This window comes from Anopheles marshallii, chromosome 3, assembly GCF_943734725.1.
Source record: "Anopheles marshallii chromosome 3, idAnoMarsDA_429_01, whole genome shotgun sequence".
Classification (NCBI taxonomy): domain Eukaryota; kingdom Metazoa; phylum Arthropoda; class Insecta; order Diptera; family Culicidae; genus Anopheles; species Anopheles marshallii.
Genome location: NC_071327.1, coordinates 75905697 through 75932159, shown reverse-complemented (window position 1 = coordinate 75932159; position 26463 = coordinate 75905697). Strand labels below are relative to the sequence as shown.

The 26463-nt window shown below is 45.5% G+C and overlaps 1 protein-coding gene across 1 annotated transcript; it reads right to left on the bottom strand.

Moving 5' to 3' along the window:
* LOC128710839 (RING finger protein nhl-1) lies at positions 1-25440 on the bottom strand. The gene is made up of 10 exons (XM_053805694.1): positions 25306-25440; positions 23924-24059; positions 22372-23828; positions 19972-20732; positions 19639-19878; positions 18606-19319; positions 18357-18516; positions 17572-17712; positions 16803-16879; positions 1-214 (listed from the first exon to the last, which is right to left on the bottom strand). Exons 1-10 carry the CDS (start codon positions 25438-25440, stop codon positions 1-3), a joined length of 4035 nt encoding a protein of 1344 aa, XP_053661669.1.
* Positions 25441-26463: the final 1023 nt, after the last annotated feature.

Here is a 26463-nt window from a genome sequence, read left to right as displayed (position 1 = left end):
CTAAAACACCTGCACCCGATGGTTTTCGCGATCGCACACCAGTATGTTGCCGTTCGACATGATCGCGACACCTTCGAGTCCCTTGAACTCCGCATCGCCGGAACCCCAGGAACCGAACGCACGTAGGAAGCTACCGTCCGGATGGAAGATCTGGATGCGGTTGTTGCCCGAGTCGGCCACACAGATGTAGCCCTGATCGTCAACCGCAACACCCCTGGAGGAGAGAAAAAAGTGGAAAAGCAAATAGAGTTAGAATTCATTGAAGAAAGTAGCAGAACGTCATTGATGGAATAGAAAGAATAGAAAATTAAAAGAAAACTCAATTTGTCAATAAAATTTCACATAAATATTATAACGTAAAACTATCGGAGCAATTGGTCATATTCAAAAATATTAATATAACATTATTTTATCTAAACCCTTAACGGAGTTTTCTCAAATAGTTCTGTTACACACTTTGTAGTAACGCAGTAACGCCTGAAGAAATATTTCAACATCACGGAATAGAGTGACGCCATTTCAGCAACAAAAAAGAAAAACTAAAGCAATAAATCATGAAGCTTGCATCATGAAGAATTTGTTTGCCTAAGCCACTTAAATACAAAATATCAACAAAGTGTAATAAACTCTTGACTTTTGCTTGATCCCCACCAAGTTCCAAATGCTGGCGACAGTGCTGATAACATGAAATCTCACTGACACTAACCGCGCTCGGTTCGCAGACAGATGACCAATCTTTTCTCGATAGCTCCATCATTGGATTAGTGTCAATCAAAGGACAACGCTTCAATGACAAAGAAAGCCAAAGAAAGGGCTTACCATTACCCCCGTCGCAGCCGTGCCGTACTGAAAACAGTGAAATATCACGGACGGGAAAGCAACCCTCACCCACGGTTGTGTGCCCCGTTCGCTGAATCCAATGGCACTGCCATGGTGCGATGGCTCGATAACATTGTGTAAATTAAAGTGAGGAAATAATTTGAAAAAGCAAAATTCAATTACGCACGCAAATTGGATCAGCGCGAAGGCTGCTGGAGCTGGAGGTTTCTTCGATGTGCGCCGCCACGTCATGTCGCGTGCTGGTTTATGCAATGTAAATAGCTACAGTTTTTGTTCCGACAAAACAGGAGGAGAAGAAAAACATTGCCAATGTAGGATCAAATTGACCGTAAAAGAAAGAAACAACGTCTCTTAGCGATGATTCCAAGAAGCTAAGGCACGATGTTTCATTGTGGTGCGTGAGTGTCTCGCTATGGTGAGAACGAGCAATCGTCCCATTGACACAAACACGTGGCATTATTTTGTGTGCTAGCTTCAAAAAATTACGCATTGTTATAAGATCAGTCTTGCGTTCGTGTGGCACATTCTTAAACTCCGATCCCACGCGTCCCACCGCTGGGAGCCCCGCGCTGAAGAGATTTCATCCCGTCCACTCATGTTATGATTGAATTTGTGTAACAGTTTGAACGGGAAGGCATTTCCTTTCGTTATATGCATCCAACGCAAGCTTATCTCCAAAAAAACGGGCCTATGGTTGGTAGTGCGGGACGGAAAACCGCACACGCACACGCACGGTACACGTTTAACGAAATTAAACGCCAATGACAATCATCAATCATTCCACCTTTTTTTCTCCTTCTTCCCGGTAGCTGAACTTGCGGTTATGTTGAAATGAAAGAAAAGCAAGAAAAAAAAAACATTTCCATCATCGCCGGGAGGTTTACAGTGTGCCGATGTGTACAGCAATTCGAGCTTTATCACGTGACCGGCAAGCGTAAATAACGAATCGTAGAGGGCTTGGGAAATGGAAAACTAGCGGAAAACTCAAACCCCTACCCGGTAGCAGCATGCAGATGTAATCTGTCATCCGACAATGGCAGTGTGGCTACATGCAAGAAGTAATTTTCTTCAAGCGTTTTTCCACGAACAGGTCATTCGGCAGCTGAGTGGGAGTGCATTGCCGAAGCGTTGGCTTTTCCTTTGTAACGAACATGATTTTTCGACCACCAGTTTGGGCATTCTTTTTATTTCGTTGTGCTTTATTTTAAGAAAAGAGACAATGAATCTGGGTTGTGAGAAATGTTTTTGTTTCATCCTATGGGATGCTTCAAATTTTTCTATAAAATTATTAATTAAATTATAAAAAAAAAGTCACACACGGGTCACACGGGTAAAAAAAGTCACACAAATGGCCATAAGTGGCCACACAAGCCAGAAATGGCAGGCCCAGACCTCTTGAGGTTGTTGTGCGGATAAAAAACGAAGAAGAAAGTAAGGAAATACTCTTTTGTATCTCTACTTTCAAAATGAAATATATGTATATTGTATAATAATGTTAGCTCTCTGGGAATATTGTCGTATGTTTTATCCTTTTTGGTGATTTCAAATCGAATTTTAATAAATCACTGGGCGCCTCCATGATAAATAACCATAAGGACTAATTTTAAATTAGGAAATATATATTACGTTAATAATCGAAATACTCTTCTCCTTCGAATCATCAAAATAATTTCTTCAAGTAAAATAGCACACATATTCTTTTATGAACTGTAAAAGAATCCAAAAATAATCAATCATTTCCATAGGAAAATCTTCCAAAGAAATAATTCTTTTAGCAATATTCAGTAGCGTTACAAATAAAGAACCATGACGCAGAATTTCAACCGAATCATCATTTAGGCAAATTATTACAATCGTTTTACGCCTTCGGTAGGCTTTCAACGGGATGCTCTTTATTGTTATGTGTTTAACTTCATGCTTCCCTTTACGATTGCCACGGTGACGGATAGCATAGATCGTTCCTGCTTTCGGTGTTTCGACTTACAAATCCGGCATTCGGTTCCGGCAACGTGTCACTGTTTGTTGTTATGCATATCACATGTAACGTGCGGCCTGTCTGTTATCGCTTCCAATCCAATGATGCACAAAATATAGAAATACCTCCACTAGGGGTGTCATGACGCCGGAACAAAATTCTCGCATTCAAAGCGTGCTGCCTACGCAAAACACGATTTATGCCAGCCTGGTCGTTCTGAAACCAAGCTTCCTCTCAAACCGCAATAGATGCCATTCAAAGTGCTGACTAAAAGCAGCACGCACCAAAATGGAAGATACTGCCATGCTGGGGTGTGCGTGTGTTTTCATCCAATATTGATCTGTGACGGGCTGGCACGTTTACTTCATATTTTTACGCCAGTCCGTGCTTCACTGGTCCTGTCTTGGTTGGAAAATGGAACCACGTTCCGGCACGGAGAGTTCGCTACGCCGTGCAAAGCTTTGATCTTTGACAATCCGAAATGGAATCCGAAATGGATCAAATTATTTCCAAAATTTAATAAATCATTCATTTTCGAACTCATGCTGGTCGGTCATCAAGGTTCAAGTGAGTTGGTTCCACAGACAAAAGCCACCCTTACGTACGAAATGTACGAATAGTCAGTGAGAAGTGTGACAGCAGTCGGCTGAATGTTGCCGGCGTTTTGTTTTGTTTTTTTGTTGTGAAAGTCGTACTGAACGCCGTGCCTGAGATGGTTCTAAGAGCTTTGCATCATTTGCTCTGATGAAAACCGTACTCCGTACAGGGAGGGTTCGATTCGGCTCTGTACAGCGCTTCGAGCAGCATAACTCGATGCCGGAGTAATTGTAAAACTTTCCCGGAACTATAATTTGTTCTATCCGACGGTCAGGATGATGAACGCCAGTACGGGCGAAGCTGTCGCAAACGATAATCTGACCGATGTCGTGCCTAGCCGGCAGATCATGACCGGGGCTGGGTTGTTTCTCGAATCAGCAATTAGATTTTCGCAAATAATTCGCTGCGGCCTGTCATCGTGTCCACGGCTTGAATTGTAATTAAAGTTTTACCAAAGGGCAGGATAGGGCCTGGTGTCTGCGCGCTGCATCGCTGAGCAATGGATATTGGGCCGGCAGGATCAATTGCATCGATGATAGTGACGCAATGTGACGGAGGTACAGTAATCAGAACGGACCAGGAACTATGCTCGACAAAACTTTAATTGCTTCGTTAAGATATGATAAATTGCAAGGAGATTATGGTTTGATATGATTTAACTTGTCGTAATCAATGAAATATGGATAAAAAAGGGGCAGTTTCAAACGCAATTCTTCAATTGTAGTTCATTCACTATGTGTGGGAAGTTTGAAGTAAAAAATCAACACGAACTCAGCCAAAACCTGGGAAAATGATATCATATTGCATACCTTCAGGCGGAACAAAAATATAAGAAGTATAATAAACATTTGATTTGTATGAAGAAGAAGAAAACTAATAAATAAGTATTTTTATAATAAAAAAACGGCCAACCAGAAGCCATATCAATCGTAGTCAATCATTGGTGGATTAAAAATCTGCAAACAATAATTTGAGTGTCTTTCCCAAAAGTTCATAACAACATTTATCGATTAAAAATGCGTACAACTTTCATACTGATTCCTGCAGTAAAAGAAACATCGCCATTCACCAGCCTGACCACAGCCATCATAATGATACGATTCGAACTTTTCTAGCCAGCTTACCGAATCCACCCATCACGGACTGTTGCCAATAACAGCGCTACATTTTTGGAGCGAGTGGCGGCTGTTTTCAAAAGCAATCCATCAAAAATCGACATTAAGCTACTTTGACCAGCGGAACCAACCCATCAAATGACAAACATTTCCAAATACAAAAAAACAAGTCAAAGTTGGCATAAAGTCGAATACACACACACACAGCGATATAGTGTTCCCCTTATTTATAATGCTGGAAGGAAGTTGCTTAACGTTGGTGCCGTTCAAAACGGCCAAACGACATTCAACTTATGCTGAACTTATGTTGACCTTCCGTTTCTTCACGTTTCACCACTTCACGCTCGTGCGGTGAAGTGTGTCCCGGGCATACTCACACACAAAAGCATAAATGGGTCCCGAGACTGTGTTTTCTCGTCGGGCGAAATCGTAAATAATTGGAATGCTGAAATGATCGATCTGCCACCGTTTGGTTCGAGCGAATGGTGCGTTTTTGTTGCTTTTGGTTTGGTTTCATCGCTTGGGGCAAAGTTTTTCCCGAAGCCTAATGAGATTCCATTGGCCTATGGCACCTTTCCACCATCGCCATAGCTGAATTGTGTTTTCTAGGCGTCTTATGCTATTGTTTATCGTTTTGCTTCATTCTTCGCCCGCTCTCCGTTCAGTGGGGCCCTTTCTCGCCCCAGGATCGAACGGCCCAGGATGTACTCTGTCACGTCGCCCAGGATGGACCGGATTGGATTATGTTCCCGAACGCTAAGGACACTCGAAGGACATGCCGCGAAGCAGTTTGGGGTGACAAAAGTTCCATTTTTTGTATCAATTTTCTTTTTCTCCTTTTGTTCATCCATCTCATGACCGTTTCGGTTCCCGCTACATCCGTCTCCGTCTGGAAAGGGGTCACGGAGATTTTATGCCCAAAAAAACTGGGAAGACACCGGGAAGGACATATGTTGTAATTTAGCGGAAAATTAATATACAAACGGCACCAGCAGCTGATGCCGCTAGGGTGTGAGGTGTGCGCAGCCAGGAATGTTTTCAATAAAAATAGCTTTTTGCCAGTTGCTCGCTTGCTCAGGAAGCGAGATTGATGGGATGCGAAATATGCGGAAAATGTTGTAATGAAAGTTTCGCCCAAGTTTAGTCGAGCCCGCCGAGTCGAGAGGTGACATATTTTTAAACCGTTGAAGTTGTTCCTTCTACGCCGTGCGCCTAATGGAACCACACAGGGTTGAGAGTTCGAGGTGCGAAAGTTGTAACCATTTCGGGATTCTTGTTTGTGTCTCGATGTGGAATATTTTGATTCGGTACCAAACTTACACAACTGAAGCTTCTAAAAGCTTGCCAAACATGTGAGTAGAGAAAGTTTTGGTATTAATTCACATCCACATGTTCTTGTTCATGCTGAAAAGCATCAGGGAATGATTCTAACTTTGAAGTCACAACTTAAAAACCAGTTTAAGTAATGGTCTAGTAAGGATTACTTTAATTTTTGAAGCAGTAAACATTCTCTGGAGGCTCGTAGTGTCATTCGTCGATTGTTTCAAGTGCTAATAGTCTTTACAAGGGTTTACGTGCCAAAATACAACAGCAGAAAAGGTGTAAGCAGTACCTAGTAAATCAAAGCAATGACCTTAAATAGCGAAGTCTCTGATACTACCACAACCATTGACCTCCGTCATCCTATCCAACCATGTACCACTACCCAACGTAAGCATGGCTTTGAGAAGGTGTAGGACAACAATCGACTACAGCACGCCATAGTTATAAGCCCGTCGTCAGAACCTTCCCAAGCTTTGCCGGGAGAAAGGGTTTTCCCAGAATTTGCCGACAAACACACACCCTTTTTGCTACCTTTTGCGGTGTACCGCCTTTGTGGCCAAAGCACCAGAATTAGTTTGCAGTAACAACACTGTAATGGATCGACTTGATCCGAATCAAGGCTTCGTTTGATATCATTTGCCGTATCTACACATCATTCATGGTACGCAAGGATTGGCCATTTAGGGGTAGGAAAATTAGAAAAGTTCCGCTAAAAAGCGTTGGTGAGAATTATTTGATACACCCATGGTACGACTTGCTTAACTTGCCTTTCTCATTGGTGATAACATATATGCTAACGATAGTGTTTTTAGCCGTTAGGATGGGTGAAGCATTGTTAAAATTAGAATTCTGTTTTATTTTAAGCTATAGTGCTTATCTATTTTGTTTTTACTATGTTTAATAAATAAATAATAATTAATAAATAATAAATAAATAATAATAAATAAATAACTTTTAAATGGAAAATGGTTTTAAAGCAGGAACATCATTTAATTTATGCTAGTTCCAGTGCTATGAAGTTCGTCAACTACCGTGAACTGAAACAAACAAAACATTCTAACATTCAGGGAAATTGAAAAGTAAAGTTTCCCACCAGTTCACTTGCAGAAATAAACAATACCTGTAATGAATGGCAATGCCCGCAAAACTTACTCGTAACCGAAAATAACTCACCACGAGCTCGATGGCAATGAAATGCTGAAACTATTTGGCGCTCACCCGCATTCCTCACGTCAATAAGGCAAACGTTTGATTGCTTTTAATTACTTGGTGATGAAAACTATGCTGGTGGATGGGGCTCCTGTGTCGGGACCTGTATCGACGCCCTATGGCAATATCGATAAATTCCAGCGTATCGAACCGAGTGGCAAACAAAGCAAAAGCCAATCAAAATACCTTCCACCGAAGCGATGCTGCTGTACATTCGATGGTACCCTACCCGCGGACTGTTAATCGAGAAGAAAAGTGTCAAAATCCTTTTCGAAGAAACGGGCAACACCCTGAAGAGAGGTTTGCATGGCAACGACACCGAAAACGGTATGACCTGGCGTTTCTCAGAACTAATTTGCCAGGTGCCCGCGGTGGTTCGAGCCAGCCTGCCAATTTCGTCAAACCTACCAACCATCCTTTCGCACGACTCACAAAACCCTCACAAGCCAGGTCGTCCGATATCCTTTTGACCCGCCAGCATCAACTTTGCAGATTGGTGAGTGATTGCGCATGATGGTGTCATACCAACCGGGGTCGTCTTTCTCGCTTGCGTCTGCCCGTACCAGCACAACTGCTGGGGCATGTCGTTAACAAGATACGGAACGATAAATCTCCCGTGCGGGAATGGCAAAAAAGGGTTCGTCCTGGTTAATTTATGAACAATGGCAACCCCGTACCCGCCCATCGGTTCCGGATGCGTCAATTCCCGGGATTTTGGTCGAGTTCGTTGAGCTGGTACTTGTAAAATGGTGAAGCGCGTTGACAAAAATTTCCAGCCAGCAAACACGACTGTTCACCAACCCATACACACTCGTATATTATAACGGTCACATTAAGGCGCACTTCCGGCGCATAAACATGAAACAAGTGGAGGACGGAAAAAAAAGGTTCAGTGAGCAGGGAAGTTGATTTCTGGCGCTTGACAATTTTCCACCCGCTCGAACAGTTTGGGAACAGGGACACGCGGAATGGCAACATGTTTTATATTTTGTTTTGTTTTTTTTTTTTTGGATTCGCCATTTTGCAAGGTGCGCTTCGGTGGTTCACAGCTAGCTGATTGACACGCAGCTGACAGCTATCCACGTGCGATTTAGTCGGGGGCACCGGAAAGACTAAATTTCTGCGTTTATGTTCATCAAGAAAGAAGTGAGTGATCGTTCGTAAAACGGTACGCGTAGCAGAAGTGTGTAGAGATTTAATAATATTTCCACAAATTCACTGGCCATCAAATTTACAAATTGTTGTAAACAACCAAATTTCCAAACTTTTACTCATGAAGTCGTGACATGAAGGCAAAATTATGCGGCAACTAGTGTAGCAAGTTAATGCATCGACATAATTGAGTAAATTTAGGAATGCACACTTTGTTCTCGGCTCACCTTACGCTCTAGATACAAAGACAAAGAGCTAATTAGAAGCGGAAACTGTTAACACCTCTCTGCTCTGTGTACACATGATAGAGCTGTCGTACAGAATGGTGAAGGTATGTGTCACTTATCACAGTCACCCGATGAAGCGATATCATCTAAACTATCCACCTGATAATCTCACGTATGGCCCACACCGTTTTACACCGCCCGTTTGCCACACGGTACCGTAAATAGCAGGACAATCTTGTTAAAATAGTTATCCGCTTCGTCGATCTGCCTCGGCTCATGAGTGTAACAAACCACGACCAAAATGTACCTCCCACGCTGTTCATTAGCTTTAAACCATTACTTTGCTTAAACGACATTAACCAGCGCTGCCAAGCACCTGTTTATAACGGTCACTAATTGAACGTTCCAAAATTGATGAGACGGTCGGGTACGGTAAATTAAGGTTTGCAGCAACCTACGTTTCCGGCTGCAGCTCATCGTCGCGTGTAATCGAACAAGCCACACATTCAACCCGGAAGCGTACCTCATGCACACGGCCGCGGTTTTCACCCTTAAGAGCAGAACGTGCTTTCTCATCGAGCGTTCGTGGCCGTCGTCGTGGTGCGCCACGAGACAAAGCTTAGCATGGAATAACATTGACACAAGCGTGCACACCGGTAGCATCCGTGCGGGAGCTTCATTTACTACCACACTCATTTTCCATGTGACAGATGTATGCTTCCACCAGTGATGGAAGGGTTTGGTCCGTGTCCGGGTGTTTGGGAACGGCTATCGCCGAAAGCTCCTTAAATGCAACCCTGCAAAAGCATGAGCATGGCGCAGCGTTTGAGTCCGAATTCCGGCACGTCTTTGATGTACGGTGTACAATTTCCCCCTTGTCGGGTGACAATGACGGCTGATGCGCACGACGACGGCAGACTGGCTGACTTTTTTGACACCAACACCTTCCATGGTCTTATGCTTCGTTGCCTTCTTTAACCCCCTGCCCCACTCAACCCGAAGTCGAATGCTTAAGCCAGCTCAGTGGCACGTAAGGACAATTTGCAGCTACATTGGCGTGATTTCGTCACGTCCAACAGTTCCACGTGCACGTCCCCGTGCTGACCTTGCTTTGATCTTTGGACACATTTTTGTGTCACATTTTAAAGTATGCCAAGGAGCAGGTTTCACCGGAACCGCGTGAGAAACCGGTCACGGGTAATGCTGGAAAGTAACCACAGGCACACACACACCCTAAGGGATATTGCAATCATCACGAAAGGTGAGCTGATGATGGGAAATAGAATAAAATAAGAACGAACGGAAAAGATGTGCGCATTCGACTAATGGCAGGACGCACCGGTATGTCAACACATCCAACATGGGTGACTGGCTCGGTACGGTATGCAATGGCATGCAATTGGATTCACACCGGGACAAATCCGATTTCCCATCGTCCAGGCATTGCATTGCCCTGGTTTGCCGCCGTGTTCCGGCGTTCCGGCAATGGTCAAACGTCCGGAAGCAAAACATTTATCGTACGGTGGTACAACATTTTCATTTTAATCCCCGTTCCCCAAAGGGACGGTCGGTTCTGTGTGCCCAAGGACGCCGTAAAGCGACGAGTGTCTCGGACGAAGATCCTTTGCGGCTCCGGTACGTGTTGGGGGAATCTCATTTTTGGCGCCGTTCGTGATAAAATGTCACCATCCGGACCCTACGGGAAGCCTGTGTGCCGTACTCCAGCAGATATTGTTTGCACATGTATGGATGTGTGTGTGTGTGATTGTAGATGGTAACTAAATTAATGTTATTTTATGTGATTGTAATCGGACCTTCCAAGGGAATGGTCTGCAGAATCCCTTTCGGACAAATAAGGGCTTGTCCTAAGAATGACCATTTGAAAGGTGAATAGGTCCGAGGTTTTATTAGGTAGACAAGTGAGTTTCAAGTGATCGTTGTAGTAATGAAAAAGGGTAAGAGTGTGATTCCATGTTTTCCCCAGTTTCAATTAATGTTTTAATAGCTCAGAACCATTAAATTATATTATTTCTACTAAATTGAGTGATTTAAATTATGTGTATCAGTAATTCCCACTGGTTGAATAAATGTCAACCGAAAGAAGTGTTGAGATGAAAAAAAGGAATTTCAAAATTACTTGAACGGTCGTAGATTTGAATTCTTTTCTTCAATAACTTAATAACTTACAATAATTTTATTATTTCGTACTGAATACTAAGATACTATTTTTGTTATAAAAAACCTGGGAAAATATTGTACTAATATTGGTCAAAACTTGCCAAACAAAATGTTTCATTAATGTTCACTATGATTTTTTGTAATAAATAGTATGTTTGTAACCTTTAAAACCTTTTACTTTGACCATTAAAGTATCACAGTCTGAGTGAATTCACCCTGTTTGACGTCTCTCGTTTGAACAATGAGCAAAATAACAGCAATCAGAATGAATTTCCAAATACAATGAGGTTGCTCTAAGCTGTTACCCCACTAAGATAGCAAGTTTCTCTGAAGTGAACTTTTGTAACAGTTGCTTGTGTTTCCCAAAGGTGTATGTTTCACTAAGGTGGTAGTAGCTTCAGCTTGACTGAGGGAGAAGCTTGACTGTTTACTTAAATGCCAAACCATACCATGAACAGCAGTACTTTTTCAAGCACCCAATAGTTATCTACCCATTCCCGCTCAAGGGGTAAAATGGAAATTGAAACTCTCGTCAACATTTGTCATAATTTCAATCACAAACGATGATGTCTAGGTTGATGAAATTTCCGCTGCTTGTGCAGCTTCCGCAGCGGTGTGCTGCGCAGTTGGAAATTTTCTCCTTCTTGTAATTCGTAACCTGCATAGGAAATATGCCATTCCACTGTTCCCATCTCATCGCTCATCGGCCTGTCAGGCGCAAATGAGGTTATGGCATAATTTCAACCAAAACCCCCTGCTAAGGCGGCTTGGTGAAACTTTTTTCGTCTAATGAATTGCTCTGCAAAAAAAAAAAACACATTATTTCAATGCGGTTCACGAACTTTCCACCGCTGGAAATTAACTTCAAAACATACTCGGCCGTGTTCCCTGCCCTTGCAACAGACAGCCAGGGTCAGGCATGAGGCGTTAGCGTCTTTCCAGCAGAGTGGAGTAATCGAAAAAGGGGGTTACCCTAATGAGAGCAGAGGATACTTGGCAAGTTAATATGTCAAAAAACTTTCCTCGCGCTGGGCACGCTGGGTAAAGGAGGACGTTTCGGCACCGCTAAATAATACATTGCGCGAAACTTTCACACACGATTTAGTCCGCAAACGGAGCATTGCCGCAAAGCGTTCAGTGGGATGGGAGAGTTGAAGATATAGAGTATGATAAACACATGGCCGCTTTACGGATCAGGGGAGGATACGCACCATTCCCGTTTCTACATGAGGCATGTTCGTTCTAAACTTTATTCCTACACAAGACATTCAACCACCACGATCAACACCGGCTGCATCCGTCAGGGAGTGTCTTAATAAACCATTGCGCCACCATCGTTCTCGAGGGACACACGCGCTGTGGGGTGTGTGGCAAGGCGTGCAAGGCATAGCATCAATTTTATTTCCAGCTGGCCGAAGTGAAGAAAAAGCTCACCAGCTGCCCCCACCCCGGGAAAGGTTCGGGCAACCCAAACACCCAACGGAAGAGGCCTTGTTTGGCAGTTTCCCTTGAGATAAACGTTTCATAAATCAACCCCCAGTGCCGCGATGCTGGTACGTGATACCATTTAACCAGTGCAACCAACTCCCATGCGCACGGATGTTTGAAAGGTTGGGCTGGTGCCACGGAAACATGGTTTGGAAGTAAAAGGTGGTGGAGGTGGTTTGGTAAAAAGAAAAGAAAAATTACTTATTGTCTTCAGAGAGAAGGGATTTAAAATAAAAACAATAACAAAACATACCATACCAACGCTAGATTTGAAAGAGTGTACACCAACACGGTAGCCGCTAGTTGCGTGGATTACGATCGATTTTCTGCTCGAGAAACGGCATACGTGCCAAGCGTTAACTAGTCATTTAAGATGCGTACGAGAAATGGATAACTAAGTAGGTAATTGATATCTTGGTCCTGCGACATACGCAACAAGAATGGAAAAATGCTCGGATTTGAGAAGAGCTACGCGCTCCATAGATGCGAACGATTCAAAGGCTCATCGAAGAGTTCTCGAAGCTCCTTATTTAACTACATTGTAGGAATCTTGAGTTTAAATGATAGAGTTAAAGGTTAGAGGCGACTTCAATGTTTTGGATTTAAATTAAAGTGGAATGTGTCGAGATAGAGCTGACACTCCCTTCTTACTGTGTTTTTAACAAACTGAAATCGATTAAACTTGAAACCTCTTCTATTCAAACTTTTGCAGTGTATTTAACAGGTCTTCCGAGAACACTTTTAACATAATTAGTTCAATGTACAATTATGTACTTTCTTTTTATAACGTTTTTAATGCAACAATTCAACATTAGTAAATTTGTCTGTTTGGATCGTCTAAATTACTATTAATCGCAGAGGTATAATAGATCCTTTCACCCGTGTGGTTTCCGTTTGTCGATTGGAATTTTTCCACCGACTTGCGCTACATAAATCACAACAAACAATAAATGAAGATGGACAAGTAGCATACCGTGTGCGCGTATAGCTGAAGGTGATAGATTTCGATTTTCTTTAATTTTACCTATTCGCAAGCGAAAGCATAACTTTTTCCCATTCGAAAGAAAAGAAAATTTTTCACACAAATCCAATACACACATTCGATGCGAAGCGGGAAAACCAGTTTGATATTATTTCCACCGAGAAAACAAGCTACCGTTCCGATTAAACCACCCAATCGAACACAACTTCCAGCCCACAAAGCACACACACGCGCATTTGTTGGTGTAATGCGGAACAATCGTTATATGGTAGCAGCGAATATCGGAGGAAAAGTTTTGCTGTTGCCTGCAAGGCATAAAAGAAAAACCGACGACTGCTACGATCCCTTTATTTTTTGCCGTAACTGCATCGATCCTATCGACAAGCTGTAAAGATCCCATGTGTGGTGAAATCCCACCGCTGCTTGCTATTAGTGTGACACGAAGAAACCCCGATTGTGTCGGGGGTTACCGAAGAGAAATTGTTCAAGTAAGGTTACACTTAAAAATTATGCTTGCTTCCATTGCAATGGCAGATGTGTTTTTTGTGGTTAATAATCTTTTCATAAATAAAATAACTCCAATTAAACAGTAAATTCTTCACATTATGCTCTACCAATCGAGCCATAATCATGTTATTGCGAATCAAATTGAAGCGAATGTTAACAATTGCCTGCTAACAAAACAAACAACGGGCCATAAATACATACAATAACAAAGCTCAACCTACCCTGAAGCGAATCAATGGATTGCGAATCTAGTGATTGCTGTCCGCTTGTTTGCAATGCTTGCCATATGTGTGGATGCTTTTTTTTTTATCTACCGCCCCTTCCGAATGGATACTAACCATAGCGTAGAAATGTCGCCATCGCCCTTAGGGGACGATGGAAACGCTGTTGCCTGCCTGTTGGAGCGTTTCCAACCATCAGAATGACATTATTTCTTTATAAAGACAGTTTGTGATGATAATCGGGAAATTATCAACAAACATACTGCACGTACACGACATTGTTATGCTAATGTATCGTCGCGATTGTTGGCCGGTTCAGGCTCGGCTGGTTCGAGCTTTCCAGCGACCCATTGTCTTCGCCCGAACCTTCCTGGAGCTGGTGCTATGCTGCTAGGGTGATGGCAAGTATTTTGCAAGGATTGTGAACAATACGCGAACACACGAATGGAATGGAAGGAATAATTTAATGCGCAGACAAATAGGTTTGGAAAATTGAAGCATTGTATCGTAGACAAATGACGGTGTTATAAGAGGTTGTCGGTTGCTGGGTTTCGGATGATAACAGTTTGAAGATTTAATGGTCAATTAGAGTTGCGTTGGGTGGAAAATGATGAAATACAGCAGAAAGTACCTTTACGAAATTTGACTACTTTTTTCTAACACAGTCATAGAGCAGAAAGCTAAATAAAAAAAATATTTGCGATATAAATCAAGTCTCGCACTGTAGTTGATGTCTACTCCGTATGCCACCAGATCACGGTGAACATTAAATTCATCCGCATTCCTCTCGAGCGCATTGTTCAAATAGAACAGAAAGACGAAATAAAATGCAATGGAAAATAAATCCTCTCGCTGCTGAATTTCCATCGAATTCAGTGATCTTTATGATGATTCGTCCCAACGTGCCATTATGTAGCTGTAGCCCATTTCGACATCATTCGAGTGGCTTGTTGTTTTCCCCATCGTTTCCAAGCCTACGCACAGCCTACTCGGGTTGGCAGCATGGATGAGAAAAACAGCTACTCCAGAAGCTACTGCTACCAGCCGGGTGTGACTGGAGCGCTTTGTCGCCATCGATCATCGAACATTCGGAATTCGGTTATGAATGATGGGATCGGGATGGGCTCACTTTTCTGGAGTATTTTTTTCCCCATTTTATCGAACCGCCATTTCTACTTCCGGGAGCTTTCCATCATTTTCACCCAAGGTCGGCACTCATTTCCCAGCCACCCATCCGTAGCCGGTCAGGAAGGAGGCACGGTTCGATTTCGATTGCCATTGTCCGTACGACAGTGGTCCAATGGTAAGCGACTGACAGTTTCCCCGCTGGGAAACAAACATACGGCAAAACATACCACCATCGTTACGGAAGCTCCGGCCCAGACGTGAGTTTTCTTAGCAGCGCAGGTCGGCGTGTATGTTTTTAGCTTTTTCTCACCTCTAGGCGGTGGAGCTTTTCCATCTTTGCACCGCAAACGTCAACGTCTGAGCTTGTCAAGCGTTCGTTGTTGGTTGTTCTTTTCCGCTCGAATAGCGAGCGGGATTGTCCCCCGGGTGTACAATTCTCACGCTAGATGATGTTTTGAAGAAATGCGAAACGCATTTAACGCGATTGCCTTGAAATTGATCCTTGTCGTTATGTTTACTATATCGTTTGGAACGGTTACAAATAGGTGTATGTGTGGAGTAGGATCTTTTTTAAACCGTATTTTGTACTGGTTTCGGGACTGGGAGTTACATTCGGTTTTTGGAAGTTTACGACGCATCTGAGTTGTATGATTGCATCTAATTCGTATATTAAATTCCTATACACTTTGTTTGTATTATAGTCCCAATGTGTACGCATTGAGATCCTTGCTTGGGAGTTATAACACATCAATGTTCACGCCATTCAATGTAATTTATCATCTTCTTGACATTCAAATTGCAATCCATCAAAACTCGCTTCTAACCGGGTCGATATTGACTTATGTTTGTTAAGATTACATGTAATATACTCAGGATTATTCAGATCCATTCAATGCTAATGTATTGCAATGTGGCTAAGCGTTAAAACAATTTCATTTAAAGCTAGCGTAATAAACCTAAAATTGTCATTAACAAGTAAAACTCTCTGTCGTAAACATTGTCTCTTAATGTTTCAACTGTAAAACAAAGTTCCGCATAATGAGACACAATATTACACCAGCAAGTTCATTTATCGTCAACAAAGAGAACCTTGAATGCTTGTTTGAGTAATTAAAATTCACTTGCAGCAAAAGACCTTCATTTCAAAGACCTTCATTTAGCATCATAAGGGTGAGCAAGAACAAAAAAAAACGGGAATATTAAAATGGAACCCGCAATGGAACACACTGCATTGAGTACTGCATTAACGGTGCACTATTCTTCCGCGATGTGCACACCGCTAGCAGTAGAGCAAAATGTTCCTAATGAGATTATGCTCGATGTCAAAATAAATATATAACCAGAAATAGAACATTCCACCTGAATGGTCATATCACCGTGAAAGCAAAGCGTACGTTACTAAGCTTCAGCATTATTTTTTTTTGCCTTGTACTCCAAACTCCGAGCACCGAGGGAGCAAAACCGAATTATCTCGAGCACACAGAAGCTTATCCACGCGCATCTAAAGACAGGAGTCAGGTAGTTTCACAGACAGTTTCCGTTATCACTTTTGGCGTGCTGCGAGGTGTCTCGTGTCTCACTTGCTCTTCCGCGCGAGTGGAGTTCAACTACTTGCCGACAGCTCGCTTCCCCGTTTGGACGATGCTGACTGGCAAGGATCTCAAGGTATCCAAAAAAAGCTTCTTTTTTCAGCTCTTCTCAAAGCCAACATCAGGAAACATAACCATCCGGAGTGGGACCGTATGCAAACTATCGTCAGAAGAACGTGCCTCAGAATGGAAGCAATAGCGCTCCATACACGAAACAAAAAATAAAGGAAAGCTACAACCGAAACAGGGTCCACCGTCCGTTAGAACTTACCTTGGGAATTTAAATTGACCTTCCTCGGAGCCTTCACCGCCAAACGTCGTCAGGACGCGACCATTGACGTCAAAAATCTGTTGAGAGGAAAAAAAAGTAAAATGAAATCAGAAAAAAAACCAAGACCGGACCAAAAATGTTCAACCATTGCCACACCATGACGGAACGCTTTCCGTACCGATGCCGTAGTGAAACGGCTCGTAGTGGAAAAAGGTGCGCAGTTGAATGAATTTCTGTGTTTGGGTGTGTGCTTTCTTTCACCCCACGAATAGCTATATTGTAGGCAGGACCGGGAACACACGGGCCACTGACGGGCAGCAGTCAGTGGCCGGAAATTCAAATGAGCAGATTCGCCGTTCACACCCATGCACACCATGGAGACGAGCTGGAGCGAAGTGCGACGAGGCCCGTCCAGAAGGGCGAGTATGGATGAAAATAGCAGGTGTTCACTAGGACGAGCCTGCACACACAAAGAAAAATGCCAACAAGGAAAAGAATGGCAAAAAAAACCCCAAAGGAAACTTCCGCAGAACCAACACCGGAAATTACATATTACATGACCGCTCGCTTCCGGTTCTGTGCGGATTACGATCGTCCTGGGCCAAACCCGAGCTGACAAGGGTCTTCCGGTCGGGTGGACAATTTCGTGTGCCGGCCGTGTGTTCCCGTTTCGGAATGCTAATCAGTGTGCGGTAGGTAACGGCACAACGGGTGGGAGAAACAAAAAATGGCGCACAGTGTAGCTATCCACCATCGGCAGTCAACCTACCTGCACCCGGTGATTGTTTGAGTCGGATACGATGACGCGGTTCGTGTTCGAGACGGCAATGTAGTGCGGATGTTCGAGCTGACCCTTTTCCTTGCCGCAGGTGCCAAACTTGCCAATAAATGATCCATCGGATTGGAATACCTGTGGAAAGGAAATGGAAATGGGTGAGCGGCCATTGGTTTGGTTTGGTTTGGTGTGGTGTGTGTGTATGTGTGTATGAATGAGGCTTTGCCCGAGCTCCACCGAAGTATGCCATTACCAAAACGAGAAGCATCTGGTTTCGGCACGGTAACCGAAATTGGGTCACTGTGTTCAATTGGCCGTTCGGGGTTGCTTGGAAGCTGTTGTTAGATCGTAATGAAATTGCAATAGGGCTTTTCACCAGGCAAATGTTTGCCTTCTGTTATTGTGCTTTACCAGGAAGAGCTGCTGAGTCGGTAATAAGGTTGTCAACTTGATTAAACATTTCAATTCAGTGATGTTCTACGTTATATCCATCTTTTTTCACACGATGTCTTCTATTATTACTTCGATCTTTGAAATATGAACAATTTGTTGTAGATACATAATTGTCAAGTAATTTTTATTTTGGAGTTCTGAAACTAATGATGTTAACTTTTGTTCCATATTTAAAAGTTTTTATATAAACCCTGTTCATTTTCTTCAACACTCTGGACAATCACGAACAAAGCTTTCTATTAGAAAATAAGTTTTACTTGATTCGGTTGATATCTTCCCAGCACGAAGAGTTTTGTGTTATGATCGAGTTTAGACAACTCACTTACCTGAATTCTGTGATTTTCCTTATCGCAAACGTAGATGAACCCTAGCGCATCGGTAGTGATGCCCCAGGGGTAGTTGAATTTTCCATCGGTGGTGCCCTGCGAGCCGAACGATCGCAGAAAACGACCGGCCGGATCAAGCACCTGAATCCGATGGTTGTATCTGTACATTAAGCGTGGGGGAGAAGAACAACCAAATGTTTCATTCCAAGTGCACAGACACACACTCTCCCTCTCTCTCTCGGCTCTTACCTATCGGCTATGATGAACTGACCGATACGGTTAACCGCAACACCGGCCAAACAGTCAAACTCGCCATCCCCGTTACCGTACTGGCCGAACTCCTTGACGAAGATGCCATTGGAGTCGAACACCTGGACGCGATGGTTGGACGAGTCCGCCACGACGATACTGTTGTCCGGGCCGACGGCGATACCGCGCGGCCACGTGAAGGAACCTGGTTCGCTCCCCCGACCTCCTATCTGGAACAGCTGCCGGCGCTTCTGCAGGTACTGCGTCCTAGGGGACATACCTGCTGCTCCGGGTATACCGGCTACTGCCGCCGCTGCCGTAGGAGAGGTAGGGGAGCCTACCCCGTTTTTTGAATCATCGTCCGAGCTGAGTAGATCGGTCTGGCGCAACGGCAAACCGAGGCTGAGACGCCGGGCGGCAGCCGAAGCCGACGCGCTCGACGTGGACGAGGACGAGGGTGAGGAGAGCGAGGACGAACCGACGCCCGACGACAGGCTGGACGAGCTGGGTGTATCCTTCCCGTCCTTGGTCGTCCGATTGCCATACTTGTTCTTGAGGTACCGTGCCCAGGAGCTGAGGGCGGCCCCATCCTTATCGCCACCGGCAGCCGTACTGTTCCGTTCCGGCGATGGTTCCCGCGACTTCAGTGCGTGTGTCGAGCGGCTACGGGACAGGTCCGCTGGTTGGGAGGCGAGCGAGGACGACGCTCCATACCTGTGCGTTGAAACAATGTCAAGGAAACGCAATCAGCACACGTTTGTACAAACAATCAGCGCACACAGTCGAGTGTTTACGATTGAAGCAAACACCCCCCCGGGGATGTTCACAAATAGCTGCGGATTCCATTCGAAATTGGTTGATTGGCAAAGCATGACGAAAATGGGTTGAGTGGAGTTATTTTTAGAATTATTTTACCAGTGGCAAAGAATCAAACCAAAGCTGGGGGTTAATTTTTAACGCAGGAAGTCAGCGTCAGTGGTCTGCACCAGTGGTGCCGTGACCAGGATTGGGTTTGAAGCAGTTTTTGCCGTACCTGGAAGCCAAGTAGGCTGACGGCGATGTGGTCGTCGGTGATACGGGCTCATCTTCCTCATCATCATTGCCAAAGTTGTGGGACGAGCGACTGCGGGCCAACCGATTGCGGCGGTCCTGCAACGCGGTGAATCTGCTGCGTCCGCCAGCACCATACCGGCTGTCCGAGTCATCCGTCGCTTCGTCCTCCGGTGCTACCACCGCAGTGCTTTTGCTCTTGTTCAGGAACCGGCTCGTGTATCTGAAAGAATGGAACGTGTCCTACAAAAAAGAACGAAAACGAAAAGCGAAAGCTAGTTGCACACGCAGCACAAGCACAAGCACGTCAGTTTACCCAGAACCGCTGCCGTATTTGCTGTCCTCTGGCTCGGCCGCATGGCTAGTGGTGCGTGAGCGCAGGGCCGACGAACCGGACGACCCGTACTTGGGGCTTTCGTCCCGTTCGTAGTGGTTCTGGCTCCGGTAGCTGGTCGGGCTGGAGTAACCACTGGACGTACGCAGCTCATCTCGCGAGCTTTTGCGCGAGTTCTCGGACGAGTCTTGGCGCGATACACGACCGAACAGTGGACTGCTCGGCGTGTGCGTATCGTGCGAGCGAGACGACACCGTCGAGGAGGTGGTGTTGGTGGTGATCGGTGATGATCTGGCCGTGGTACTAGCGGCCGGCGTTGCCGCTGGCTTCTCCTCCTCTTCCTCTTCCTCCTCCTCGGATTCCTCCTCGGAGGATGTTTCCTCCTCGGAGCTGCTTTCCGACTCTTCCTTCTTTTCCGGCGCTGCCTGCGTCTGGGGCAAGAACCGACTCTGGAACGGTTTTTTGGCCGTCTCCGTGTTCGTGGGGCTAGCCGTACCATTACGCTGTGCGTTCTCGTTAGCGTTCTTGAGGATGGTTTTGGGTTTGACCTCCGATTCGGTTGTGGTACGCGTGGACGGTGGCACTGGCGAAGCGCTGGAGCTTTCGCTGGACGAGTTCGATTCGCTGCTCGCCGAACGGGCCACCGGTTTCTTCTGCGCTGCACCAGCTACCGTTTTGTTGCCGGTGGACGACTGTCGCGAGTTTCGACGGTTCGATTCCGACTCGTCTTGATCGCTATCGGCCTGCTGGCGTGAGGGCGTATCCATGACAGAACATGACGATGTAGATGTGGATGTGAAGGACAAACATTAAGGGTTGCAATTGGAGGAAGAGAAAGAAAAGAACACAAACATGGATTATGAGCGTGGAATGAGCGTGGCCGGTGGCATCTGAGGGGACACGTATCATCAGTTATATGCGAGAGGATTGTATGACTTTCCCAGGCAGGATGTAAGGCAACACGAGTTCCCGACAATGAGCCTAGCTGCTCGATCGAATGTCGAAGTTCTTCAAAGCGTGTTATTGATGACGATGCTGTTGTCAGGTGGAGCGAAAGGTTAAAGGTGCCAGCAGTTACAAGGCCATCATTATTCCCTTCCTGTTACGTTTCTTATTAAGTGAAAGTGAAAAATTTGTATCCATGTTTGTAACGATTTTACACTAATGAATGTGTCAGTTTGGTGCATGATGTGGGTTTAGGGCGAATATTGGTTAAACAAATTCAACTCCAGGAATAAATTCAACCCTTCGGTGAAGAATAATTGACCTCCAGGATGTTATATGAAGTTTAGAACAAAATAGGAAAGAGCACTGGCACGATACAAAACAACAACAAAAAAACCCGTGGATCAATCCAGCTGAGGTGAACTTTTGGGATGGAATTTTATCGTGTGCGTGTTTATGTGTTTTAGAACCAATAGGAAACACCAACCGTCACTAGCGCTTCCTAGGCCCCCACCGTTGCATCCGCCTTCCGTGAATCGCGTTTCGTGACCACAAGCTTCGGTTGACAGTGTAACCCCGGTAGCACACAAACCATGCCGCCTGAATTGTTTCCACCTGTTTGGGCAACTGACCATCGGACTTCGAACTCGCGCTATTGCGGCTAGTGATCAGTGAGCGTGTGCAGAGTTTTGTTGTGTTTTGATGTTTGCACTGGGACCATGTACACGGCGTGGGTTTTGCCCGTCCACCCGGAAGTGGGTGCAAGTTGGCTGGTTTTTGGTGCGGCTGTGCGTGGCTGTCGGTACAGTCGTTGGGTCAGTGGTTTTAGACATGTTGGTACATAAACCCCCGTAAACTGGCTGGATGGCGAACTGGCTGATGCAGCGACCACAAGCCGGCTAATGAATTCCAGTGCGGTTCGTTTCGATGGCTTTTGGTTGGGAGTTATTCTAGGGTTTCCGGTACCTGGGACCAGGACCCAATATGTCTCGCGAGTGTTTTCACAGTTTTTGCTACGCGGTGGGTTTGTGAGGTTTACATCGCGACAGAGAGAGAGACAGTGTGAGTGGCAGAGGTAAGGTACTGTGTAGACGTCTTCTAGTTTCTAATAATACATGCTGGTCCTCAACCCGTGAGGCATCTCGTACATCTACTCGGACATGTCTTAAGATAGGTTGTCTTGCACACTACTAAGCTTTCGATAATCGCCAGTTCGTTCGAAACGTCCCCGGTGGAGCAAGTGTCCAAGTGTGTTGTATGTGTGTATAATCGGTAGGATAGAGAAGTGGTGGAGACTAAGACGACGACGAAAATAGGAAGAATTGAGGCTGGAATACGCGCGGAGTAGGGGACGGATTTCCTAGATTTCGCCTGCCTGTGTCACTATAATGGAAGAACCCGTTTACGCGGGCGTGTTTATTCTTCATCGGATCTCACCTCGACGTGGGGCGATGAGCGGCGTGCCGGTGACGTTGGGCTGTCGCTGTCATCGCTACCGGCTGACGTTGGCGTCGCCGTGCGTCCTGCCTTCAGTGCTGATACCCGATCGGCCGTCGGTCGCTCCGGTTCCGGTGCCGGTGGAGCTGTAACTCCCGTCGTCGGAGTGGTTGTGTTGGACCCGGACGCACCCTTGTTTTGGCGCTTGATCTTCGCGATTTCATCGTCCTCGGACAGTTGGCGGGCGGTGGCCGTTGGTGGACCGGTCTTCGGCTTCACACCCAAAGGTGACGGTTTGTTGAGGGTGGGCGTGGTGGCCGGTGAGGCTTTCTTTTCCTTCTTGCCCTTTTCCTGATCCTGCAGACGCTTCATGACGCGCGGCGAGTCCATCAGGCGGAAGATGCCACTGAGCGGACCCTTGGCACAATCCTCCGTACTGGAGACCTTGTTGCGTTCCTTCTCGAGCTCAGCCGCCGACTTGGTGGTCGTCTTCGACTCGTTGTCCGAATCGTTGTCGAGCTGATGGGAACGGGCAAACCGGGACCGAAACCGGCCCTTACCGGTACGGCTGGATGAGGTCGTATCGTCATCGTAGTCGTAATCGGTCGTACCGCGTCCATAGCGCGATTCACCCCCGTACCGATCGCGTTCCTGAGCTACCGGTTTGGGTGGCCGCTCGCCAAACTTACGCCCACCGAGCAGCGGCTCCTCGTCCGCGTTCCAGGGCTGGGCTTCCTGCTGTTGGCGGAACTGAGCCGCCAGCCGGTGATCACTCTTCGAACGCATCAAACCTGGGCCGGGCGGTGGTTGCAGCATACCCTGGCTCTGACTAGTGGCTGCCCCACCGTGGTTCGGCAGATTCAGATCACCGTACGACGACACCTCGTTGATCAGCTTGTTCGGATCGATGTTCATGATGAAGCGCACCTTCCGGCTGTAGTCCATCGTTTCGCAGTCAAAGTTACGGATAAAGTCCACCGTGCGCAGGAAGATCTCCTTCGTGTCCATCAGCTCACAGTCGTCCCATTCGACGGCATCGTTCATGTACTTCTCGGCCAGATCCGCGTTACTCTGGATGTTGGCGATCTCCAGCTCGAGGTTCTCCTTGAGCGTGACCACATTCTTCAGCTCGGTCGACATGTACTTATCCATCTCGTGCCGCAGATGGTCGGTACGGTCCTTGAGCGCCTTCTGCAACCGGCGATAGATTTCGTCGATTTCCTCCGACACGCTCGTGCAGTTGTTCTGCAGATTCGAGGCATTCTTTTCCACCACCGCCAGCACCTCCTTCAGGCGATGCAGACCGCGCCGGATCTGGTTGTTGATGCGGCTGATCTCACGGCGAAGGATGTCCATGTGGGCACCCTTGCAGTCCGCACAGATCTTCTTGTCGCAGTGCACGCACAGCGCACAGTATGCCTTCTCCGAGCACACGTTGCACCGTTCCATCACCTGACCTGTGGAGCATACACGGTTAGATGGGTTATGACCAGGGTCATCGTTCCATTAACTCTGTTTCATCGAGCTCGTGCAGCTGGCACGCAACACTTACCGGACGTTGGATCTGGCAGTTCGCCAGTAATTTCGATGTGCAGCTCGAGAAACCGCTGCAGGGTGACGTTGGTTGGGAACCCCTGCACGCCCTGGTACGGTATCCGGTGCTCGGCACGACATTCTGGACACTTGACCTGGGGGAGGGAAACATTTAAGCCAGAAGAAATTTAATTATAGTTTTGCGATACAGCGGTAAACATTGACGCTTTATGACGTCGTGTTTAATGTTCGCAAATGGGTAAATAGTTAGAGCTGGCCGGTGAGCAAGTTTTCGTCGGTTAGATGTGCTCCTGCACGTTTAATCTCACACTTTATCGTAACCGTTCTAGCTCGAAACCGTTATTTACGACGGTTCGTTATCGCTACACAAGGGATAAGTTGTTGCTAACCGCATTTTGCCTTACAAAACTGGCAACCGTTCATGAACTTTCAATCAAATTGGAGAAAATGCTATTCATACTGCTACAATGCAAGCATTGCAGACGTGTCACAATGTCAACCATAACGCAAAACAGCTTCAGGAATTGATTTGTCGGCTGAATCTCCATAAAAGCACATTCGAGCACATTCCGCAGAAGCCGTTCGTTGTGCATCGCCCACAGCAAGCGGACGAATAGCTGCCGTCCCTTGCGGGTGAAGCCTTCGCCCGACGAGAAATCGCTTCGATAGTGCGCAAAACTGTTGTACCGACTGTTCGATATTGGGTTTCATATTTTATTCCTTGCCCTTGCTGGTGTGTCGTGTGGTTTGGTAAGTGCGAAATTTCACACACGATGCCCGAGGGTCGCTCGTCGCAAGCAGGAAGCATTTCTCTGGTGCCGACAGCTGCATTCAGACTGAAATTGGATTCCAACTATCTTGTTGCTGGGAACCCCCAGAAGGTGGGGTTTGCATTGAGGATTTTATACCTAGTTTTTTAACGTTTTTGCCTTTGTGTGTGTGCATAAACTGTGCACCCAGCTGGAATGGAGGGAAAACCGAAGAAAGGATGCTTGCTGTATATTTTTCTGTCAGGCAATGGGTGCATGCTGGTGACTGTCGATTCCGGTACGCCTCGCTGCCATTTGATTGTGTTTTTGCCTGATGTACTTTATCAATTTTTGCACAACTTTACTTCAAACCAATAAATCCTCCTACGGAAGATGCTATTAAATATCTCTAAATGGTAGTTTCAACAGAAAAGAAAACTAATGTTTACTTCGTTTCGTGCAACTTTCACGCCCGAAGTGGAACACTCGTTAGCATGAAAGGAAGTGCACTTTATTGTTTCGTTTATCACACTGCAAAATCTTTAGCCCGGGCATCGTGCACACAGCTGGCCCCGAACATGGAAGATATACAGCGCTTGCCGGAAGTACGGTGGAGTCATCGCACACTTACCTGTCGCTTGACGTAGTCGATCAGACCGTCCATGCACGGTTCCATGCAGAACGAATGCTGGCATGGTAGCAGCTTCGGGTTGCGGTATCGATCGAGACACACGCAACACGTGAGTAGTTGCTCAAATTGCTCCATTTTTCACTGCAACGAAAGAAACGAGAAGAAATGAGCCGGTGGAAAAGCAAAAGAACGAAAGACCGCGCTTCTGATGGTAGAGTTTTGGGGAAGGTTTATAAATAGGTACGTGCAGCACAGGGAAAGCGCAAAACCCCGAGCGCACTCGCACATACGGCACGGGTGCAGACACACTCTGCATTATAAAACACTCATGCATACTTATATTCAATTTAGATGGTAGATGGGATGAAGTTCGGTACGGCAAACACTTGATGATAATCTACTAAGGGCGAGAAAAGGGTTTGTTGTTTTTTTTTTTTTATTGATCCCTCGCCCGATATCGATATCCAGTGATGAGATGAACATGTTTTACGGTGATGAAGGTTTGTGGGCGTGTGTGTGCATGAATAGAGTACTTCATCGATAAGTGGATCAAACGCTTGATTGTTCCTTTTAGTGGAAGTGATCAAACGAAAAATAATATTTGTTCTTGCCATTTCCTTGAAGTGAATGGTTGTAAGAAATTTACAATAGTCGAGATAAATAATTTGACAAATTTGTTTAAGATTTTTTTCATCAATATCCCTAAATATAGTTTTAAATACGCCGATCATTAAACCGGATGCGTTCTGTTTGTAAATGACGGTTCCAATTGAGATTTGACATATGCACTGCAACTTCATTGACAGAAGAAATGAAAGGTCCAATGGAAGTTTTTTTGTTTGGTTGACAATTATTCGTGATAAGAAATGTTGCCAGGAACTCATGACACCCAGACATGGCTGACGCTCAGCTGCACTTAGAATAAAATCAAACAAGCTCCTTACTGTAATTTAGGAATGAACAACAAAACAGTAACTGTTTTCATAAATTTAAGAAATTAACAACAACATTAGGTGCCTATTTTTATTCAATTTCCCCATACAGTAAAGTGTTTACAGTAGTATTTTTGAAACAAAATAAACATCGATGCCGACAACAACATCAACAAGGCCGTCCAGGCATCGTTTTCCACTTCTCAGACCATGTCAGCGAAGACAT